The sequence below is a fragment of the Cajanus cajan genome, chromosome 8 (assembly GCF_000230855.2).
Source record: "Cajanus cajan strain Asha chromosome 8, NIPB_CcT2T_4, whole genome shotgun sequence".
Taxonomy (NCBI): domain Eukaryota; kingdom Viridiplantae; phylum Streptophyta; class Magnoliopsida; order Fabales; family Fabaceae; genus Cajanus; species Cajanus cajan.
This window is the reverse complement of record NC_138524.1, coordinates 32,866,493-32,889,351: the sequence shown is the minus strand read 5'-3', so window position 1 is coordinate 32,889,351 and position 22,859 is coordinate 32,866,493. Positions and strand designations below refer to the sequence as shown.

The 22,859-nt window shown below is 39.6% G+C and overlaps 1 protein-coding gene, 1 long non-coding RNA gene and 2 other non-coding genes across 4 annotated transcripts; 3 read left to right on the top strand and 1 right to left on the bottom strand.

Annotated features, from left to right (window-relative positions):
• Positions 1–497: 497 nt before the first annotated feature.
• On the bottom strand, positions 498–1,031 carry LOC145950425 (uncharacterized). Its single transcript, XM_083061512.1, has one exon. It carries the CDS (start codon positions 1,029–1,031, stop codon positions 498–500), a length of 534 nt encoding a protein of 177 aa, XP_082917638.1.
• Positions 1,032–3,860: 2,829 nt separating this feature from the next.
• Positions 3,861–3,978, top strand: LOC145950970 (U5 spliceosomal RNA). Its single transcript, XR_014428797.1, has one exon. It is a non-coding gene; the product is annotated as a U5 spliceosomal RNA (small nuclear RNA).
• A 2,345-nt stretch (positions 3,979–6,323) lies between these two features.
• Positions 6,324–6,483, top strand: LOC145950960 (U1 spliceosomal RNA). Its single transcript, XR_014428787.1, has one exon. It is a non-coding gene; the product is annotated as a U1 spliceosomal RNA (small nuclear RNA).
• Positions 6,344–21,573, top strand: LOC145950789 (uncharacterized). The gene is made up of 3 exons (XR_014428634.1): positions 6,344–6,452; positions 8,474–8,566; positions 21,283–21,573. It is a non-coding gene; the product is annotated as an uncharacterized LOC145950789 (long non-coding RNA).
• Positions 21,574–22,859: the final 1,286 nt, after the last annotated feature.

The window sequence follows — 22,859 nt, the reverse complement described above, 5'->3', positions numbered from 1 at the left end:
GTGTCTTTTCCTCGCCGAAGAGGTGGAACCTCCCCTGGCGAAGCCCCTGGCTATCGTATTTATTATCTTTCTCGGTCGGTCATCGTCTTCTCGAGAATGCCTTGACTGGTCTCTCCTTTCGTTTGACCAGGATCGGCGGCGTCGGTCTCTTGGTGGGGGTGCTTCACGTGAGTGGTGGCGGTTACTCCCCCTCGACTGGTGGTTCTGGGGGGTGATGAAGCTTGACAGGTGGCCCTGTTTGATGAGGTCCTCGAGTTTGTCTTTTAATGCTGAGCATTCTTCGGTCGAGTGTCCTCTGTTTCGGTGGAACCGGCACGCTTTCGCCTTATCGGCTCTCGGGGGAGTGTTCGCCCTTTTCGGCATCACAAGGATTTCGGAAGCGAGGGCCTGCTCCATCACCTTGACCCTGCTCGTATTCAGGGGGTGTAGGCGGTGTAACGTGGTCCTCTCGGCGGTCGAGTGCTCGAGGACTCGGCATTCGCCTTTTTCAGGGGCTCTCAGCCTGGCTCTTTTCGGCCGTAACCCTCTTCGGCCCTGGCCTGGTTTTGGGTCTCCGCCAGTTCCTCCATTTGCATATACTTCTCAGCTCTTCGTCGGAGGTCATTCATATCAACGGGTGGTTTTTTGCACAAACTGTTCACGAATGGTCCCGGCCTGAGGGCCGTGCTCAGCCGATCCAATGCCACGGCAGGATTAAGATCACCAATCTCCATTGCAATCTTGTTGAATCGGTCCATGAAGCTTCTCAGGCTTTCTTTCTTTTCCTGACGGACCCCGGCCAAGGCTAATGAGGTCGTCTTGTACGGCTTACTCGTTGCGAACTGCAAGGTGAACTGGGACGACAACTCACCAAACGAGTCAATGGAGGCACTCGACAGTCTCGTAAACCAACTCAAAGCTCTTCCTTTCAGCGATGTGGGGAATATTCGGCATAAAGCCGAGTCGTCCTGCGTGGAGAGGGTTGCCTGGGTCAGGAAAACGTTTAAATGTTCCTCGGGGTCAGATGACCCGTTGTACTTCTCGATCGGCATGCTTTTCCAATGGTCTAACAGGGTTGCCTCCATTATTCTTCGGGAAAAGGGATGCCTTAGGGAGTGAGTGGTGGTATCGGCCTTGTTGGCTATCAATGAGCTGACGGGAGTTCGGGTCACATGTCGGTCGGGGCGTGATATGCCGACTCCTCTTGGAGAGTAGGGGTTGACGGCACATTTGTTTGGTTAAGACCTTGGAGCTCGGCATTTTGTCGTCGTAGTTCGGCCAACTCCCTGGCGTCGACCTCTCTCTGCCTTAGGATAGCGGCCATTTCCTCTCGTAAAGCACGCAAGTCATCTTGGAGGTCAGGTTGGTCTCGGTTAGTGTTCGGCCGGACCTCTTGTATCACAGGTTCTGGTTCGGTTTGAGGCATTCCATACAGGTAGCGTTCTTGGTTGGTCATGACGGGGTTGCTATCGGGATTAGGAATCGGTTGAGTTGCTGTTGATTGTCCTTTGCGGGTTACTACCATGTCTTGGTCTCAGTCGTAGAGTTCGGAAGGGGCTGAAAACGTCTTCTCGGCCTCACGGTGGGCGCCAAATGTTCCTGTGTTAGGATACACACTTCAATTATCTTTGTTGTGACGGGTCGGATCTTCGGTCTCAGTTTTCTCGTTCCAATCTGGGCAGTCCGAAGCAGAAAGGGGGGGGTGTGCCTGCAAAGACACTCCGACGCTCAAGTTAGTGCTCGGCGTAATAAATGCGGTAGTTCAGAATTAATTACATACGTCGTTGGGGTCCTATTTATAGTAGTTCTTATTGGGCTGCAATTAGGGACTGGGCCCCGGAAAATTAGGGGTCTAATCCTGTGCATTATGTTAATTAATCTCTCCGTAACCATCTAGATGATGCCGACATACTCGGCCGACTCCGCCGACCCGTTTCGCCCCATCTGGGGGTGGTCGGCGGGCTCGGGTACTCGGCATAAGTGACGGTCTCGGGTATTCGGGCGATTCGGCCACCATACGGTATAATTCATAATTAGTAATAAATATCTTGTTTTGCAATCATATTAGATGTCATATTTTATATTTATATTTTCTATTATGCCTTAGAAATAATGTATACATTCAATGTTGTTCTAAGGCTCCTCAAATGTATTTGTGCTTTTGCTATTTCAGTTGAATTGGATTGGTGCAGTTGCTAATTCGGTTTACCTTAATTCAATTATATATAAGTTGTTGGATGGATTTTGTTAAACATTTATGCTATAGGTAGTACATATACATGACCAAACAATAATATGATACTAAACTAATAAAATACAATACTAAGCATAGAAATGATACATAATACAACAATAAACTTGCTATCTTAAAGACAAGTCTCCTAAAGAGAGTATGTTCTCATTGCCAACAAACTTTAGATAATAACACACTTGCCTAATTACATTCCTACTAGGCTATTATTTAATTAAATATAATTCTTATACATAGCAGCCATCATGCAGTTTCTAATAATTAATGCAAAATTACTTATCAAAGTTTCTTATTGGTATTAGTCCGAAACATAGAAGAGGAAAATAAATGTTATGAGCCATTATTTTCTCACATATCTTTTTCTTCATCTTTTTGGATGATAAGTACAACATGGGTGTGATTACATACCCAACATTCCTTGTAACTAGAAACATGAAACACATAAAATGGTGCTTTAGTAGAATATATGACAAGTTGGATGAATATGATTTAATGAATTTAAGTGGAAAGCTAATTGTGGATTTTTAGTGAATGGTGAGCCATTGTGGTTGATTGACAATGGAATAGTAACAATGTTTTTGAAGGGCAACCTTAAGTGGTGAAAAGAGAGATTATAAGAAAACAATATAGATAAAGTGAACTTAAGTTGATCCATGATTGCACAAGCTGAGAACATGTGTGGAACACATGCAACACTCACATGGTCCATAAGTTAATTGTAGTGGCAGAAATCTCATAAAAACAAACTATGCCACATATGTGAACATTGTGAAGCTTGCCACAACCCTCATAATTAGTAATAAATATCCTGTTTTGCAATCATATTAGATGTCATATTTTATATTTATATTTTCTATTATGCCTTAGAAATAATGTATACATTCAATGTTGTTCTAAGGCTCCTCAAATGTATTTGTGCTTCTGTCAGTTGAATTGGATTGGTGCAGTTGCTAATTTGGTTTACCTTAATTCAATTATATATAAGTTGTTGGATGGATTTTGTTAAACATTTATGCTATAGGTAGTACATATACATGACCAAACAATAATATGATACTAAACTAATAAAATACAATACTAAGCATAGAAATGATACATAATACAACAATAAACTTACTATTCAAAACAATGCATTCCTCTGTTCACATTCTTAACTTCAGGCCTAGAAAGCCAATCAACATATTCTATAAAAATTACAGAGCTTCAATTAACTAATTTTTCATTCTGAATTCTGTCAATTACCTGTAGTTTTCTCTTTGTACAATAGAGCTGAACCTTAGGAATCTCTTTCACTGTTTCTAGTATATTAAAAAAAAAGCTTATTGCAGAAATCAAGATTAGTTAAACTAAGGTCTAGTTCCTTATACCTCCTTTGCTTTGAGGTATTGAGATCTAAAAGAACTGTAATAGGAAAATTAGATGAAAGATAAACTATTTCTAATATACTAATGAGGAAGAAAGAAAAAGACTATGTTACTATGTTAGTATGTTAAGTTGGGTCATCACTCATCACAAATGTTTAAAGATAAGGGTGTCTGTGTCTTGATAAAGCCCCACATTGAGCAACTTACAAAACTGAAGTAAACTCTATATTATAAAATAAGACACCTACCACAGCATGTAAGCATGGAGCCGTGTGAGAAATACAAAGCGAACTATTCTTTCGCCTTTTACTAAAGAATACCGTGTATTTGTCACATACAGCGGCATACTTTAATTTTTTTATATGGGTCTTCCTTAGAGGACCCTACAATACTAGTCAAAGTTTTTAGTGTTATATATAAAACAAATAAATTTATTTTATATATTGAATATATTTAAATTACTTTAATTTTATATGCAGTAAATAATTGACTAAATTGAGGTTTTCTAATTATGTTAGCTATTTTTTTTTGTTGATAATAAGTTTACAAATTTAGTACAGAATGACGTAGATTGTTTTGGGGTTAGTTACAAAATTTATTCTACTTTGCATGAATTTGAAATTTTTGTGATAAGATCAAAGCAATATTACACTCATGCAATCTTTTTTGTTGAATGTCTTGCGAATCTGGGATAATTCTATTAAAAATTATAAGTAACTAAACGAGAAAGTTTAACGTTAATAAATTTTTTTGTATATGGGTATAAACTCCCACATGTTATACAAAGAAAGAAAGTACTCTAATAAACCTGGAGAACAAAAATTCAAAATAACATATTGTTGGGTTTGAAGTCCCACATCTTTCATGAAGCCAAAGTTACTCATCTTATAAATTGCAACATTACTGGCAGTGACATTGACCAAAATAATAAAATAATTATTAGTTATAAATTATACATTATTAATTAATTTAATTGTTCTCTAATTTAGCTATAAACTGCACCATTACTGGCAATGACGCTGGCCAAAATTATAAAATAATTATTAATTACTTATAAATTATAAATTTTTAATTAATATAATCCTTCTCTAATTTAGCTATAAAGCCCTGAAAAGTAATGTTTATTTACTTTTCTCTCCATATTCGAGTTTCACATTGTTTTCGTCTTTCCATATAGATGAACATGAGATAATTGTCTAGAAAGAATATTCACAATTTTAGAAAGGGTGAATGTTAATTAATGCAGTAATTACTAGATGTAAAAAGGATATATTATTTGATTATCATCCAGGGTTAATTTCAACCAGGTTACAATAAATTTAGAACATATTAAATCTGATATAGCCTTTGCCATGGGGAATTAAAAACTAAGACTCATAATGAATCTAAATAATCTCCAAAAGTTTGATTAGTGGTGATATGAAGTTAAATTAATTCATAATCTCTTTAATACCACTTTAGTTTTGCTTTAATAAATTGATTCTTAATCTTTAGTTACAATTTCAGTACTGCATCATGTTTTTCTGTCACTATTTCTTATAGGACAATGTCAAAGCCATTGAAAAGGTATTTTTTTTGATCTTCAATTTGTTTTTGGTTTGCTAACACATCTTGTGCTTCAATTCAATGTCTTATTTTTCAATTCAATATCTTTTTTGCGTGTAAAAAAAAATTGTTTTTGGAGTATAAGATGAAAATTTGTCTTCTGCAAATCCACTCCACTTCTGGACCATGGAGTTGATTAGAGCTATATCAAGTCATTAACCATGGGAATAGATTCCAGTATCAATTGTAAGAAAAATCAGTTGATAAATTGTTCATGCTGAGACTGTAATGAATATACTATGTCAACTAAGCTACCATTGTTACCTTAGTTTTCTTATTTTCAGTTTCAGAATTTTTGCTTCAAGTGTTAGTTAACTTTTGCACTAGGCACAACAATTTAATACTGCACCATATGGTTCTTAGTTGCAGTGTTGCATGCCATCTTGGTAGTCACTAATGCATTCATCTTAATGATAAATGTATATGATGGCTAAAAGTATTGTTTCCAAAATTCGTTAATCTTTATTCTTCCCTGTCTATAATTTTCTTTCCTATTATATTGTTATATATTTCAGAGCAGTTTTTTTTTTTTTTTTTGCCTAATATCTTTTATTTCTTGCATCTCTGTAACCTAAACTTCTTGAAAGTTATTAGTTTTTAAATCTTTTTCAAAACTTGAATTTGGTGTTTTAATATGTATCATTGTGAGTGATATGTTGGACTTATTACAACAGTACTAAATACTATGTGATAAGAGTTCCAGGACTAGGAGGGACAATTAGCTTGTTGGGTTTAGTTTACTTTAAGGGTAGAAAATGTTATTAACTGTTACAAGAATATTCTTTTTGGAAAAAAAAAAGTAAATATGGATCTTCTGATTATATTTTTGTTCATCATTGAAACCATTTTCCCTCTGATTACAAGAGATTTATAAAGTAACATGTCCTTCCCTTATTCTCCTCACTTGAAAAGAATCTTAAGAATCCTTGCTTATTAATAGGTGCATTTCTAATTTCTATTCTCATGTACTATTAACACTGGCTGAACTTGGATAATCTAAAGGGAAAAATATCAGAAACTTAATAATTTGACCAAACTTGTCTACTTAGTCCCACACCGTTGGAAATTACACATGCATATAGTCTTTGATACATTAAATAACTAGCATCTAGCAACATTGAAACATACTTACCTGGATGGGGTCAATGGATGATCAAGAAGGTCCATGGCCTAGGTTTGTGACCTCCATTGCACTTTGGAGGGGTGCAGGTCTAAGGTCTCCTCAAGTAGGAGAGCCTACATCATAATTTGTGGTAGTGGGGCTTGCGTTCGCGCAGCCCCTTCAATTTTAGTTTTCAATATTCTTTTAGATATTAATTTAAATGCTCTCATATTGTTTTAAAATTTATTTTAATATTAGTTTTGCATTTAAATGATCTTGTATTTAATTTTAAATATGGTATAGTTTAAAGATTGGTTTGGTTATATACTTTATGTTAGTTATTATTGAAGGAGATGTTGTCATAATTTAATTTTTATATTTATTTTAATATTAATTTTAAATTTAAATGATCTTGTATTTAATTTTAAGTATGGTGTAGTTTAAAGATCGGTTTGATTATATATTATAATAGTTATTATTGAAGGAAATGATGTCATAATTCAATTTTTATTTGAGTCAATAATTGTATAAGTTGACTTTTTTCTTCTTCATGTATTTGTAAGTTGTAGCAGAAGTAGGGATATTAGCCTTTACTGAGTAGGAAACATCATTTAATTTTATCCAGTTCTGGTTTCTATATGCAAATTTTTAATTGTGAAGGTAAGGGTTGAGTTGTATAATTTTGTTGAAATATTTCTGATAGTATAATCTCATTCCATTATTTAATTTTGTTTAATTATTTTATAAAATTCCTTGTTTCCTCATATTTGATATACATCTTAGTTATTGCAAAAGTCACAATTTTGGTCTCATTTCTTAATAAGCTACATCATAATTGGAAGTGAGCCTGATTTGTGCGGTCTTCTTTAATTTAAGCCCAAATTTTTAGTTCAGGTCATATTTTTTAATTAGTTTAATTAATTTTTTTTAATTAATACACACACATATATATATATATATATATATATATATATATATATATATATATATATATATATATATATAGTTTTTTTAGGGAGCTTTTAAGAAAAGAGAGTTAAGAATTTTGGAGGGAAAGAAATTATTTTTATATTATTAATTAATAGATTATATTTTCTATATTAACGTAATAAATAATAATTTTTATAATTGTTTTTTTATATTTTAAAGAAAAAGAATTGTAGTAGAAGTTGTTCACTTTACTAATGTGTTTTGTTTTTTTGGTTAATATTCATTATTTTTATCATATAATTATAATTATTTTTAATAATTATTTTTTATGTGAATTTTGTAGTTAGTTTTACTTTAAAATTGTAATAATTTAAAATTAATGTAATTAATGAATGTTTGAGAAAAAGAGCTATAAAGAAGTTATTCCTTTTACATATACTAATTTTATATGTAATTTTTTATTTAAATTTATTTTAAAACCGAATTAATTAGTAATTAATGTTTTAAGATATTGTTACAGTTTACAATATTAATGTATTATTATTTTTATTTTATAAGAATATTATTTTAGAGGAAAATATTTTGAATTAAATTTTTTTGAATATTTTACTTTAAAAGTATTTACATAAAATTATTAATATTTTTTAATATAAAAGTATGTTTAATTAAATTCCATAAATTAACATAATAAATAATAAATTTTATAATTATTTGATATTTTAGAGAAAAAATGTTGTAAAAGTTTTTCATTTAATTAATGTATTATTTTCTCTGTTAATATTCATTATTTATTTTTTAAAATATAATCATAATTATTTTTATGTAAATTTTGTTATTACTTTTATTTTAAAATTACAAAATTTAAAATTAACATGATTAGTATTTTATGATATCGTTACAGTTTTTAATATTAATAGGTTATTCTATTATATAATTATATGTACGGGTAGGGAGGTCGGCCACCACCCTGTCGGCCATTGAATGGCAGAACCAGGCAGCCGAATGCCAATCGGCCACCTGGATCGGCCTATCGTCACTTGTTACCTTTAATCAAGTAATTAGGAGTTAATTAGTTGATTAGGGTGTATTACCTAATACGGTAAGTATGTTGCGAGGCCCATGGGGTCCGGGGCCCATAAATGACAGTATAAATAGCTAAGGACAAAAGGTAACGTCACTGTTCATTAATTACCCTAGAGATTCGAGCTTGTCCTGACTTGAGCGTTGGAGTGCCTTTTGCAGGTACCAACCCCCTCCTCAGCGTATCGGACTACTGGGTCGGGAGTCTCGTTCGGCCTTCGGACTACTAGAAGACTTAGTGTGCCCTTCAGACAGGTACATTTGGCGCCCACCGTGGGGCCGAACCGAGACGATCTTAGAGATTAATCGAGCAAGACAATGGCGATAACAAGGAGGACGAACACGGTAGATCAGCAACACGAAGAAGAACATGTCGAGTGGAAGAAACCAACCTTTCTGAAACCGTCCGTCTATTGAAACAAGAGATGGAGGCTATGAAACAACAACGAGAAAAAGATGCTAGGGAGCTTTCGGCCTTGAAAGTTGAGAATGAGGCACTAAGGAATCAAGACACCTCATGGATTCCTACTCATGTCACCAATACGCAAACTCAAGGGTCGCACCAGTCCCATACGATCCATACATCGGTCCCTCGTGCCTCGGCAGTAGCACCTGAAAAGCACCCTTCGGCCTTACCCACTGTCGGTCGGCCCGCAGATTTGACAACTATCGGCTCACACCGACACCCTTTCACCCCCTCCATAATGCAGCTCTCTCTTTTGGACAATTGGAAATCTTTACCCATTGATAAATATGATGGTACCACTGATCCTGATGAACATCTTGATGTTTTTCTTACGCAGGTAACCCTGAGTACTACGGATGATGCTGCATTGTATCGCATTTTCCCCACATCCCTCAAGGATAGGGCGTTGAGCTGGTTCACTCGGCTACCCCCTAACTCGATCGACTCATTCAATACTCTGTCATCTCAATTCACAGTTCAGTTTGCAACAAGCCGTCCCCATAGCTTGACATCTTTGTCGTTGGTTAGCCTTCGGCAAGATAAGAAAGAATCGCTTCGAACTTTCATGGATCGGTTCAACAAGGCAGCCTTGGAAATCCGAGATCTTAACCCGGCGGTAGCACTTCATCACCTGACGACGGCTTTAAAACCAGGGCCATTCGTCAATAGCCTATGCAAGAAGCCTCCTTCAGATATGAATGATCTGCGCAGGAGAACGGATAAATATATGCAAATGGAGGAGTTGGCCGAATTTCGAAATCAGGCCCGGGCTGACCAGTCGGCCAGGCTCGAGAAGCCAATCGAACAGACATACAGGGGGCGAGGCAAAGAAATAGCTCTTCGGGACCGACCCGTGCGAGGTCCCAAATACTCCAATTACACCCCTCTTAATGCAAGTCGGGCCGCGATACTGGAGCAAGCTTTGGCAGCAGAAGTGTTGGCGGTTCCAAAGAGAGCTTCCACTCCGCCACGCGCCGATACCAGCAAAACCTGCAGGTATCACCGAAATCGCGGACACTTAACTGAAGAGTGTGCCGCCTTAAAAGATAAAATTGAAGATTTGGTCAAGCAAGGCAAGTTGCACAATTTTGTGGATCGGCCAGCTTCATATCGTCCCCACTCATCGTCCCAGTATCGACACAATGATCGGCATGCGCAGGATCGGTCTGATAGACCTCGGCGCGAGCGAAGTAGGTCGCAAGAAAAGAAAGATGATTCGGCACCTTCACGTCGGAGGGTCATAAACACAATCGCAGGTGGATTTGCGGGTGGCGGCTCGACATCTTCTGCCCGAAAGAGACACCTTAGAGCTATTCGTTCGGTCAATAATGTGGATAGGCAACCTCCCCGACGATTACCAACAATAACTTTCACTGACGCTGATTTTCAAGGCATCGATCCTGAGCACGATGATCCAATGGTGATTAGCGTGGAAATTCACAACTGTATAGTAAAGAAAACGCTGGTAGATCAAGGCAGTTCGGCAGATATTTTGTATTGGAATACCTTTAAACAATTGGGTATTTCCGAAAGAGAATTGGTCCCATATGACGATCCTTTGGTCGATTTTGCAGGGGAGAGGGTGAACACCAAAGGGTATATTAAGCTTTTCACTCGTTTTTGTTTTGACGAACAGGAAAGCAGGGAGATTCAGATAAAATACATCGTGGTAGACGCTCATACATCTTACAACATTCTCTTGGGACGACCATCGTTGAATATGCTAGGCGCTGTTGTGTCAACTCCGCACCTAGCAATGAAGTTCCCATCTGACAAGGGGAAAATCATCACCATCCACGCCGACCAAAAAGCTGCTCGGGAATGTTATTTTGCTAGCTTGCAAGTAGCTCCAATAGAAAGAAAATCAAATTCCAAAAGGGTTCATGTTGTCAACTCTTCGGCATCAGTTGAAGAACCAGTTTGGGATCTTGACCCAAGAATGAATGATGAGGAACGTGTAGAGCCGGTAGAGTCAAAAAGAGAGCTACAGATCGGCTCGAATTCAGCTCAAGTCACATACATCGGTGCCGACACATCTGAAGAAGACTGTTCTATCTTGCGCCGGGCGATAATGAAAAACAAAGACCTTTTTGCATGGACACCTTCTGACATGCCCGACATAGACCCCAATATCATGTGTCATAAATTATCAATTTGTGCCGAAGAGAGACCGGTTGCCCAGCATAAAAGGAAAATGGGAACCGAACGGAAGCAAGCAGTGGAAGCAGAGGTGACCAAGTTGCTAGCAGCGGGATTCATTCGAGAAGTTCACTACACCACTTGGATAGCAAATGTGGTAATGGTGAAAAAGCCGAACGGAAAATGGAGAATGTGTACTGATTACACTAATCTCAATAAAGCATGTCCCAAGGATGCTTACCCACTCCCGAACATAGATCGGTTAGTTGACGGTGCCTCTGGCCACAGAATCCTCACCTTTCTCGATGCTTATTCGGGGTACAATCAAATCTCCATGCATCCCCGCGACGAAGAAAAAACAGCTTTCATAACTGATTCGACCAATTATTGCTATCAGGTCATGCCCTTCGAGTTAAAAAATGCAGGTGCAACTTATCAGAGATTGATGAATAAAGTCTTCCGGCACCAAATCAGTCGAAGCATGGAGGTGTATGTTGATGACATGGTTGTTAAATCCCACGACATTGCCCGCCATGTAGTTGATCTTGCTGAAGTATTCCAACAATTGCGCCGGTATGACATGCGTTTGAACCCTGAAAAGTGCGTGTTTGGGGTATCAAGTGGAAAATTCCTCGGGTTTATGTTGTCGGCAAGGGGCATAGAAGCCAACCCTGATAAATGCATGGCAATCGTCAACATGGTAAGTCCCAAGAACCTTAAGGAAGTCCAGAAGTTAGCAGGACGCCTTACTGCGCTATCAAGATTCATCCCCTGTTTGGCCGAAGTAGCCAAACCCATTGTAGGATTGTTGAAGAAGATCAAGAAGTTCGAATGGTCTGAGAATTGTGAGGAGGCTTTCAAGACTTTGAAGGAGCGCCTCGGCTCGCCACCCATTCTTTCCAAGCCCGATCCTGCGATACCAATGGTGGTTTATTTGTGCGTATCAAACGACGCAATCAGCGCCGTTCTGATTCAGGAAAAGGAGGAGCAACAACCTATCTACTTCGTCAGCCGAATGTTACAGGAGGCCGAGACCAGGTATCAGCTTCTGGAGAAGATGGCGCTTGGGCTCATTCATACCGCTCGGTGCCTCAGGCAATATTTGCAGAGCCATCGTGTCATTATCCGAACTGATTGCCCGATAGCCAAGGTGTTGCGAAAGCCAGAACTAGCAGGACGGATTATGGCGTGGTCTATTGAGCTATCAGAGTTTGATATCAGCTTTGAGCCATGAGGTCCGGTCAAGTCTCAATACTTGGCTGATTTTGTTAATGAATTGCAACCGAAAGGTCGTTTCGAGAATGACGTGTGGACCATGCACGTGGATGGCTCGTCAAACAGTCAAGGCAGTGGCGCAGGTATAATTGTTGAGGGACCGACAGGAGTGACCCTTGAACAATCTTTACGATTCGCGTTTAAAGCATCAAACAACCAGGCCGAATACGAGGCACTATTGGCAGGATTGAGACTCGCACAAGAAATCGGGGCTACACGATTGATATGTTGGACCGACTCGAAAGTTGTGTCAGAACAAGTGAATGACAATTTCCAGGTGAAAGATTCAGGCCTGCTGAAATATTATCACTTGTTTCAAAGAATGCGCAGCACTTTTAAGGATGTCCAAGTGAAACACACGCCGAGAGAACATAACGAGAGGGCCGATCAGTTAGCTCGGTTAGCAAGTAGTAATCGGAAACCCGGACAGCTACGAACCACACTTCACCTTAATCTTGCTACTCCAAGTGTAACACCGATCGAATGTATGACGATCGAAGAGCCTACAGACACCTGGACAACTGAAATAATAGACTACCTGGAGCTTGGCAAGGAACCATCTGACCATGCGGCTGCCAAAAAACTCCGAACTCAAGCGACCAGGTATTCGGTTGTTGGGGGACAGTTGTATCGCAGGGGTTTCTCGGTGCCTCTTTTGAAATGCATCGATACGGCACATGCGGATTATGTCTTGAGAGAAGTTCACGAGGGCATATGTGGATCTCATTCGGGAGGGAGGACGCTAGCTATGAAAGTGCTTAGAGCAGGTTTTACTGGCCAACTCTCAAAAGCGATTGCATGCAGTTCGTCAAGCGTTGTCTTTCATGCCAAAAACATGGCAATCTTATCCATGCCTCGGCTGAAGAACTACACAGTATAAGCTCGCCATGGCCGTTTGCAATATGGGGAATGGATATACTCGGACCATTCCCGATAGCTAAAGGCCAATGCAAGTTTTTATTGGTCGCTGTGGATTATTTCACGAAATGGGTCGAGGCCGAACCACTCGCCAGCATCACAGCCGCTAATGTTCAGAAGTTCTTGTGGAAGAACATCATTACTCGTTTCGGCATTCCACATGCTCTCATAACCGACAATGGTTTGCAATTCACCGACCAGAAACTCAATCGATTTATCCAAGATCTCGGCATTCAACATAGATTTACATCGGTCGAACATCCGCAGTCCAATGGACAAGCCGAAGCAGCTAATAAGGTGATACTTACTGAATTAAAGAAGCGATTGGGAGACACTAAGGGAGCTTGGGCCGAAGAATTGTTAGAAGTTCTGTGGGCTTATCGGTGCACGCCTCAGTCCACAACTCAAGAAACACCTTTTAGGCTAACATATGGCACTGATGCCATGATCCCTGTTGAAGTTGGGGAACCTTCCTTTCGGCGGCAACATTTTGATGAGACAACCAATGAAGCATCGCTCCGAGCCGAAGTCGATATGATTGACGAAGTACGAACCAAAGCTCAGATCATAGCCGAAGCTTGCAAGCAACGAATGGCTCGTAGATTCAATTCCAATCTCACCAAGAGAAGCTTCAAGGAGGGAGACTTAGTCTGGAGAGTTCTGGGACCGGCAAAACGTAATCCACGGGAAGGCAAGTTGGCAGCAAATTGGGATGGCCCGTTTCGGATCCGACATAGCCTTGATAACGGTGCCTACAAACTTGAAGAGCTTTCTGGCAAGATCATCCCCAGAACATGGAATTCATCTCACTTGAAGACATACTACAGCTAATCATTGTAATCTGATCATAATGTAATTGCAAGTTGCACTCTTTTCCTTGATCGGTCTTTTCTCCCCTTGTAAAAAAGTGAAAAGGGGTTTTGGCCGACAGGGTTTTTAACGAGGCACATATCAATAAAGTACACTTCATCTCATTGTTTGTTGTTTCCCTCTTGGAAAATCACGCAAAAGGCTTCCCTCCCAAGTTAATCAACTCGGCCAAGGATGTGCCTCGAAAAATCACGCAAAAGGCTTCCCTCCCGAGTTAATCAACTCGGCCAACGATGTGCCTCGAAAAATCACGCAAAAGGCTTCCCTCCCGAGTTAATCAACTCGGTCAAGGATGTGCCTCGGAAAATTACGCAAAAGGCTTCCCTCCCGAGTTAATCAACTCGGCCAAGGATGTGCCTCGAAAAATTACGTAAAAGACTTCCCTCCCGAGTTAATCAACTCGGCCAAGGATGTGCCTCAAAATCATGTAAAAGGCTTCCCTCCCGAGTTAATCAACTCGGCAAAGGATGTGCCTCAGAAAATCACGCAAAAGGCTTCCCTCCCGAGTTGATCAACTCGGCCAAGGATGGGCCTCGGAAAATCACGTAAAAGGCTTCCCTCCCGAGTTGATCAACTCGGCCAAGGATGTGCCTCAAAATCGCGTAAAAAGGCTTCCCTCCCGAGTTAATCAACTCGGCCAAGGATGTGCCTCGGAAAATCACGTAAAAGGCTTCCCTCCCGAGTTGATCAACTCGGCCAAGGATGTGCCTCAGAAAATCTCGCAATTCCGAGTGATTCCACTCGGTCTTGCTCAAGAAGCAACATAATTCCGAATGACTCCCTCGGTTTTGCTCTTAAGTAGCGTATTTCCGAGAGACCTCTACTCGGTTTTTCCCAAGAATCAATCCAATCCCGAGTGACCTCCACTCGGTTATGCTAGCAAGACAATCCAATCCCGAGTAACCTCCAATCGGAATTGCTAGCAAGACAAGGAAATTCCGAGTGACCTCTACTCGGTTTTGCCAGCAAATCAAGGCAAGACCGATTGACCTCCACTCGGTCTTGCTAGTAAATCAAGGCAAGTCCGAGTGACCTCCACTCGGTCTTGCTCAAAAAGCAAGGCAATTCCGAGTGACCTCTACTCGGTTTTGCCAGCAAATCAAGGCAAGACCGATTAACCTCCACTCGGTCTTGCCACCAAATCAAGGCAAGTCCGAGTGACCTCCACTCGGTCTTACTCAAAAAGCAAGGCAATTCCGAGTGACTCCACTCGGTTTTGCTAGCAAGACAAGCAATTCTGAGTGACCTCAACTCGGTTTTTCCAGCAAATCAAGGCAAGACCGATTGACCTCCACTCGGTCTTGCCACCAAATCAAGGCACTCCGAGTGACCTCCACTCGGTCTTGCTCAAAAAGCAAGGCAATTCCGAGTGACTCCACTTGGTTTTGCTAGCAAGACAAGCAAATCCGATTGACCTCTACTCGGTTTTGCCAGCAAATCAAGGCAAGACAAGACCGATTGACCTCCACTCGGTCTTGCCAGTAAATCAAGGCAAGTCCGAGTGACCTCCACTCGGTCTTGCTCAAAAAGCAAGGCAATTCCGAGTGACTCCACTCGGTTTTGTTAGCAAGACAAGCAATTCCGCGTAACCTCTACTCGGTTTTGCTAGCAAGACAAGGAAATTCCGAGGGACTCCACTCGGTCTTGCTCCAGAATACAAGTGTTTCTTTTGATTTTTACAAACAATAATACTGATTCGGCTACTTATTACTTGAGTCTTACGTGCAAATTTGACAAGTACTTCGAATGAAGAAGACGTATTAAAGACACAAGTCAAAACGAGACAATATCATTACATTCTAAAAAAGGAGGCTCTATCGGCCCCCGGTCTACACTTGTTCAAACAAAAGTTAAAAGTTACATAAGACCTATCAAGCACTAAACTACTCTTCCGGAGTTCGGGCTGCATCGGCTTGAATGACAGATTCGGGATTTCCTTCGGCCTCATTCTCAGGTTCCGGGTTTCCCTCATCCATGGTGTTTTCCTCGGAAGAGGTTTCGACATCTTCTGCCTGGGGGGCATCCTTTGGCTCTTCCCCATCGGGATTTGCCCCTTCAGGCATATCAGCAAAAGAAATCAATGACCCTTGGTAAAATTCTTGGATCATATCAAACTCGAAGCCCTCTTCAAATTGGCCGAAGTGCTTGGCTTGCCGAACAACGTGTTTAAACCCGGCTTCATGTTGAGCAACAATCTTCTCTTTCGCCTGCTCCTTTAGGCGGTTGTACTCGGCATGAGCCTCCTCTAGTTAGCGTCGCTCCTTATTAGCTGCTTTTTGAAGGTTTAGGCAAAGAGTATCATTGTCTCGCCGAACAGCATCCAATTCGGCCGACAGCTCCCGATTTTTGGCTGTCACTTCTTCATTCACCGCGATAGCTTTGGCGGCAGTCCTCTCGGCCTCCTCTAAACTTTGTTTCAGATGCACCACCTCGCCGATGGGTTCCATGGCTAGGTGATAGGCTAAGGCCAATGAGCGAGTTTGCACCTCGCAGTAGAGTCTCCACTTGGCTCTTGCATCCAGGCTAGCCAAGAACTCCTGCCCGAAAGAAGACACAATGTCAGGCCGAATCATCGTCTCGGCCGACACATCGTCACCAAGAAAGGCACGAGACATTAGCTGAGGTGGCACCACAATCACAGTCCGATTGGGTGATGCCTCGGGCACTGACTTGGCCTTCTTAGCGCGTTCTGGATTTTCCTCAGCGCCTTTCCTTTTAGGACGTTCTCGAATGGTCTCCTTTCCCTTTTTTCCCTTCTTTTTTTTGCGTTCGGGAGAAGGAGGCGCTCGGTCATCATTATCTGGTCGGGGGGTGCGTGCAACTTCCGAAGCGCCTACACCCCCGACTTGTCTCACTTGCTTCGCCCGAGCAGCAAGCAAGTTGCGAATATTCAGCTCATCGGCGCCGCTGGTAACCATGATTCCTGCAAAAAGGGTTAGGTAAACATCAATAGGAATTTAATTGACAGTCGAAATAGGACAGATAACATACCTATTAGGTCATTCCACCAACGTGAAGATTCAACCAAGTTAATTAAAGACCTAGTCAGCAAGCGCCGAGGAAGACGAAGTAATAACTTCAGGTCATTCCGCTCTTTGGCCGTCAGCATCTTCTTCGGCACCACGTCGTAAGGCCGAGGGGCACGAGTCCAGTACAGCGGGAATAGACTTTTATCATCCTCCCCAAAGAAGAAGAGCCGTCCATTCGGCCTGATAGTCACCCGGAAAAATCCCGCCTTAAAATTCTTATATGACGAGGTAAAACTGTCCAACATTAGCCGATCACCCACTCGGCTCAAGGAGAGCCACTTCGCCAGTATAGTAGGTCGGGAAGAGTAAAAATATAGAAAAAGGAGTGGAGAAGGCTTGATGTGGATACACTTGCACAAGTGCTTAAAACCTTGCAATTGCGCCCAGCTATTCGGATGCAATTGAGTAGGAGCAACGTTCAACACCTTCAGCACCCCCATGGTAAACTCATCAAACGGCAGCTTTACCTTCAGGTCCCGAACGAGGCAGTCGTACATATAAAATGACTTCATCTTTGCGCCACTTTGATCTAAACAAACAATGTCTGGGTTCGGGAAGGCGTTATTTCGGCAAGACCGAACTCCAATCGGATACGGCTCCTCCTTAGCGTCAAAATTTAAGCATTTTGTATAGTCCAGCAGGTTTGTGATCATAGTTATGTCTCGGTAACGTCAGTAGTAGGAAGTTACCTCCCCATTGACCCACTCGTAACCGGGCACATCAGAGGGACCGTATCGTTGCCGATTCGAGACACGCTTCGTCTTTTCTTGAACCTCTTCACTCCCGCTAGTAGAGGTTTCCCCCGAAGAAGAAGCGCCCTCATTCGGTCCATCGGCATCAATCGGCAGCCGAACGGTACTTCGATGACTTGACTCGCTAGACGATGTCCCCTCGGATGACGACGACCGAGAGCTGTCGGCCGAAGAGCTCGTAGAAGTATCAACCATGATTATAAAAGCTTACCAATTTCTTTGCAGAACAATTCCTAGTCAGATCGGCTTCGGAGATCTTCGGCTACCCCAATTCGGTTGAGAGCAATACGTGCGAATGGCCCTACCACTCACCTATTTATAGGCTCATCAAATGGGCTGGAAAATGCAACTTTTGAATTTGTGTAACCGTTCGATTCACACGATCCAACGGTTACAAATGTGCAACCGTTCACCTTACCAGAGCCACTATCTCCATTTTACCCTTAAAGAAAACTCCATCTTTCTTCAAGGCTGGGGGGCAGTGTACGGGTAGGGAGGTCGGCCACCACCCTGTCGGCCATTGAATGGCAGAACCAGGCAGCCGAATGCCAATCGGCCACCTGGATCGGCCTATCGTCACTTGTTACCTTTAATCAAGTAATTAGGGGTTAATTAGTTGATTAGGGTGTATTACCTAATACGGTAAGTATGCTGCGGGGCCCATGGGGTCCGGGGCCCATAAATGACAGTATAAATAGCTCAGGACAAAAGGTAACGTCACTGTTCATTAATTACCCTAGAGATTCGAGCTTGTCCTGACTTGAGCGTTGGAGTGCCTTTTGCAGGTACCAACCCCCTTCTCAGCGTATCGGATTACTGGGCCAGGAGTCTCGTTCGGCCTTTGGACTACTAGAAGACTTAGTGTGCCCTTTAGACAGGTACATTATATAAACAATAAAATTTTATTTTTATTTTTTAAAACTTGTATATATAAATATGGTGGAGGGAAGTTTTGGAGGAAAATATTTACTGCTTTATATATACTAGTCAATGCACATAGATTTACTTTCATTTCATCACTATTCTTTTCATTTTGTTGATGATCTTAATATATTTCAGTTTTATCTAATTGTTTTTGTTAATTTTATTTTATTTATTGGAATTTACATAGCCATCAAATAATAAATTCATTCATTTTCTTTTATTTAAAAACCATTAAAATTAACGATAACAATCAAATTTTATACATAATTAAATGTCACACATACTTCTAACTCTTGCAACATAAATTTAATACTCTTTTAATATATAGAAAAACAAATCCTCATATGGAAGAAGAAAGAAAGAAATATAGATCAATTGAAAATAAAAATACAAATCAAATAATTACTATTAATTTCACCTATAATACACTTTCTCATCTCATGTCACTTGTTGGTTCAAAAGTTCAACTCCTTCTTCTTCTTTTTTAATTTTTCTATATTTTCTTTAATATAATATGTGAAAAATTTGTTAGTCATTAGTATTAATTATATATAATTCATTTTTATAAATTGATTGATTTCTGAATTAGTTATAGTCTAAAATTGAAGATGATTTTTTCCTTTTTCTTTTGATCTTTTTAATATATATTTTGTAATGACCCGTCAGGTCTCACACTATCTATAGCGTCCAGATACAAGTATAAAATAAAATATCACTACTAAACAATTATATATAAAATGAGAATACACAACTAAAAGGTCCCATAATATATATAACGGAAAGTAGGGAATAATACTCTATACAACAACTAGGTAGTCAAAAGCTACCAATCAACTAAATACAACGTCAGCCCTCCTCCTGAGTCCCAACCAAAAAGAAGCTCACCCAGTCCAGCAGAGCATCTAATCCTGATTTGCTCACATACCAAGGTATGGTCATTGCAGTCCCAACCACAAGGGAAATGTTAGGGTAAACTCACAACATTATTTTATTAAATATTAGAAATGGTAAAAAAAATGTACAAAATTATTGAAAAAATTAAAATTATAGAACATGATATTTTTGAAAGACGCATAACAACCAAAATTTAAATGTAGGTCATTAAAAATTGTCAATTTAAGCTTGTTGACTTAAATTTCCTTGATTGTAAGGATATTTTTTCATGGAGTGACCTACATTCCTACATAGAGAACATCTTTTTGGTTGTCTTGGTTCAACCTTATCCATTTCAGTGCGTATTTTGGATGACTTTGGACGATGTTTTTTATTTTTAATCTTTTTCGGATTTGGTATGATTTGTGGTTCTTCACATCTGGCCAATAAGATTTGTTGGGCAGTTCACCTAATAATTCGCTATACACATTTGAAACATACTCTAATGTGTATATCTGATCTATGTAAGATTTGTAATTGTTGTGAATATGCTTACATGCAATAGCAACATGGGAGCATGACATGTGTAGCTTCTGGAATTTCCCACAATTACACCACTTGTCATGTAGTCTAACCATGAAATTTCCAGTCGATCGCGTTTCCCTTGGGTTAATGGTCTCTTACAATAAAAAACATGTACTACGACGATCAAATTCGAGGACATGATGGCTAATCGATTCTGCATCTCTCGTGGCCTTATTGATTATTTCCGTATAAACTTGGACAACCCTAAGTTTAACATTGACTTCCTTTCCACTTTGGATAAATAAGGCATTACATCTCTTATAAGTCGACATGATAATTGTAGAAATTGGCAAATTTCTTATTTTTTCTAAGAATGGAATTTGTTGCCTCTGCTAAGTTGGTAGTCATGTGTTCCCATTGTCGGCCACCGTCCCATGCAAAAGTTCATTGTTCTTTTGGTATAGTGTTGAGCTATTCAATTACACCTTCGATTTCTAGTTCGCTCCTTAATGTGTTGTAGTAGTAATTGAATCTTAGCTCAGTCATCCCATAAGCTGTGAAAATAGATGAGCAAAAAATGAACAATTTAGTATTGTTGAAATATGGTCAAACAAATAAAAATAATTAATGATAAGTTTGAAATAAAAAAAATTACATACCCATGTTGATGATTAATTTTGTTCTTTTTGCATTCTTGAAATGTCTCATGAAATTTTGGGCAATATGGCAAATATAAAACACATGCACTGAATTCTCCGATGTCCAACCACTACCTTGTCTAGTGTAGGCATTTTTTATGGACTCATGCCTGTCAGAAATTAAGCAAAGGTCATCTTGAGGGCAAACATGTCTTTTGACGTAATGTAGAAAGAAAAACTATGCATTTACTGTTTCACCCTCAACAATTGCAAAGGCAATTGGAAAGATTTTGTTGTTATCGTCTTGAGCCACAACCACGAGGAGAGTTCGTTTGTATTTTTCATACAAGAATGTGCCATCAACTTGAACAATGGGTGATGAGTCATTATTTTTCCTTATTTATTTATTTATCTTTCTGTACTTATTTTAATTGTTGATTTGGACTTAACCGCCGCTTATTAATTGTACAGTTTTACTGTTTGGACATCATTGGGCCAGTAATTTGAATTTTAATTAATTCTGATTCACTTGGTCTAATTTTTGTTTATCAATTATTTTCAGGTTAATTGTGGAGCATTTTTGGGCTTGGATATTATTTTTGGACTTCAAGAGATAAATGCCACTCAGCACCACTTCACCACATCAACACCATATCAGCATTTTATTTTATTTTATTTTTCGTTTATTTCATTGTAAATTCGGGTCAAACTTGGATTGGGGCCCATTTTGACTTTTCTAGGGTTTTTAGGGCCTAGAGTAGGGACCATGCAGCCACCATCTGATGTGACCACGTTTTGAGAGCTGCTTCCCTGTATTTTTACGTTTTGCTTCTTCATTTATGTTTTTCTTCCACTTCTTCCTGGTTGCATCTAAACTGCATATTTTACATTTGAATGAAGATAGACATTTCATTTTCTTCTCTTCTACCTTGTTGTATTTGCATTTTCATTTTAATGGAAGGCTAAAACCTTTGGGGTTGGCTCCTTGAGCAGATTGTAATCTCCATTTGAGGTCTTATTCGTATATGCATTTTTGTTACGCTTGCTTCTTCTTCATTGAACCTCTGCATTGAAACGCTTTCAGCACCTATTCATGCTTAATGAATCTGGGTTGCTGCATATATAAGGCCACATTTTGCTTAATCTTGTGGGGAGGTTTAATGTTGTATACGTTTGCTTAATTCGTGTAGGGAAATCTTGAGTTAATCTTCGCTTAGTTGGTTAACTCGGATGGAACAAGGATTAAGTTGTGAACAAAGAAATCCTTTGAGAACCAGGGATAAGAGAGTTACAATCTTAACAAGGAGCCAATCGGTTTTGCTTGCTGTGCTACTTTGCATTTTATTGTGTTTTAACGTTGATTCTGAACAAAACTCCCCCCTTCGTGTTTGAACCTTTGACAAAGACAAATGGTCCTTGGGAGATGACCTAGGAAAGCTTCCTAGTATTACATTTAACTATTTTTATTTGACTGGGTACGGCCTCGATCAATGGGCTTGTAGTATTTGAACCCATGGATACAAGGTTTAAATGTCCAAAATACTCAATGAAATTGAACACAATCATGAACCATCTTACCTTGTTGGTTGTATAGTGGCCTTGTTTACTTTTCAACAACAAATCCATTAAGAAATATTGTCATGGCATTGAGAAACTTGAGTAAATCATGGTAAGATTATTCCTAAATGCCATATAAGTCTTCAATTTCCTTTTGCTTTGCCATACATGCTTTGCGGTATGAGATTGTGTACCTTTCAACACTTTTGATGTGTGATATTATTGTTGGAATTGAAATTGATAGACCATTCTCCACTAATGCAAGAATACTTTGGCTAATATATACATAGCCAAGGTTGACATGATCTTGTGTGATAACAAGGGATGAACAAGAATGTTCACCTGATAGCTTACAAACCTCCCATTTTTGGCTTTTGTTAATGAAATCCGCTCTGCACCTCCAATCGCATCCAGCGTTAACACATCATGCAACAATTAATGTTGGTGAAAATTTCTCCACCCTGTAATACAAACCTGTATTTATATGGTGCGCGTTTAAAACATGTTGGACTTCCTCCTTTATATCGAAATTCATGCATTAAAATAGGGTGTTAGAAGCATACTCGACGTCAACATGGTCAA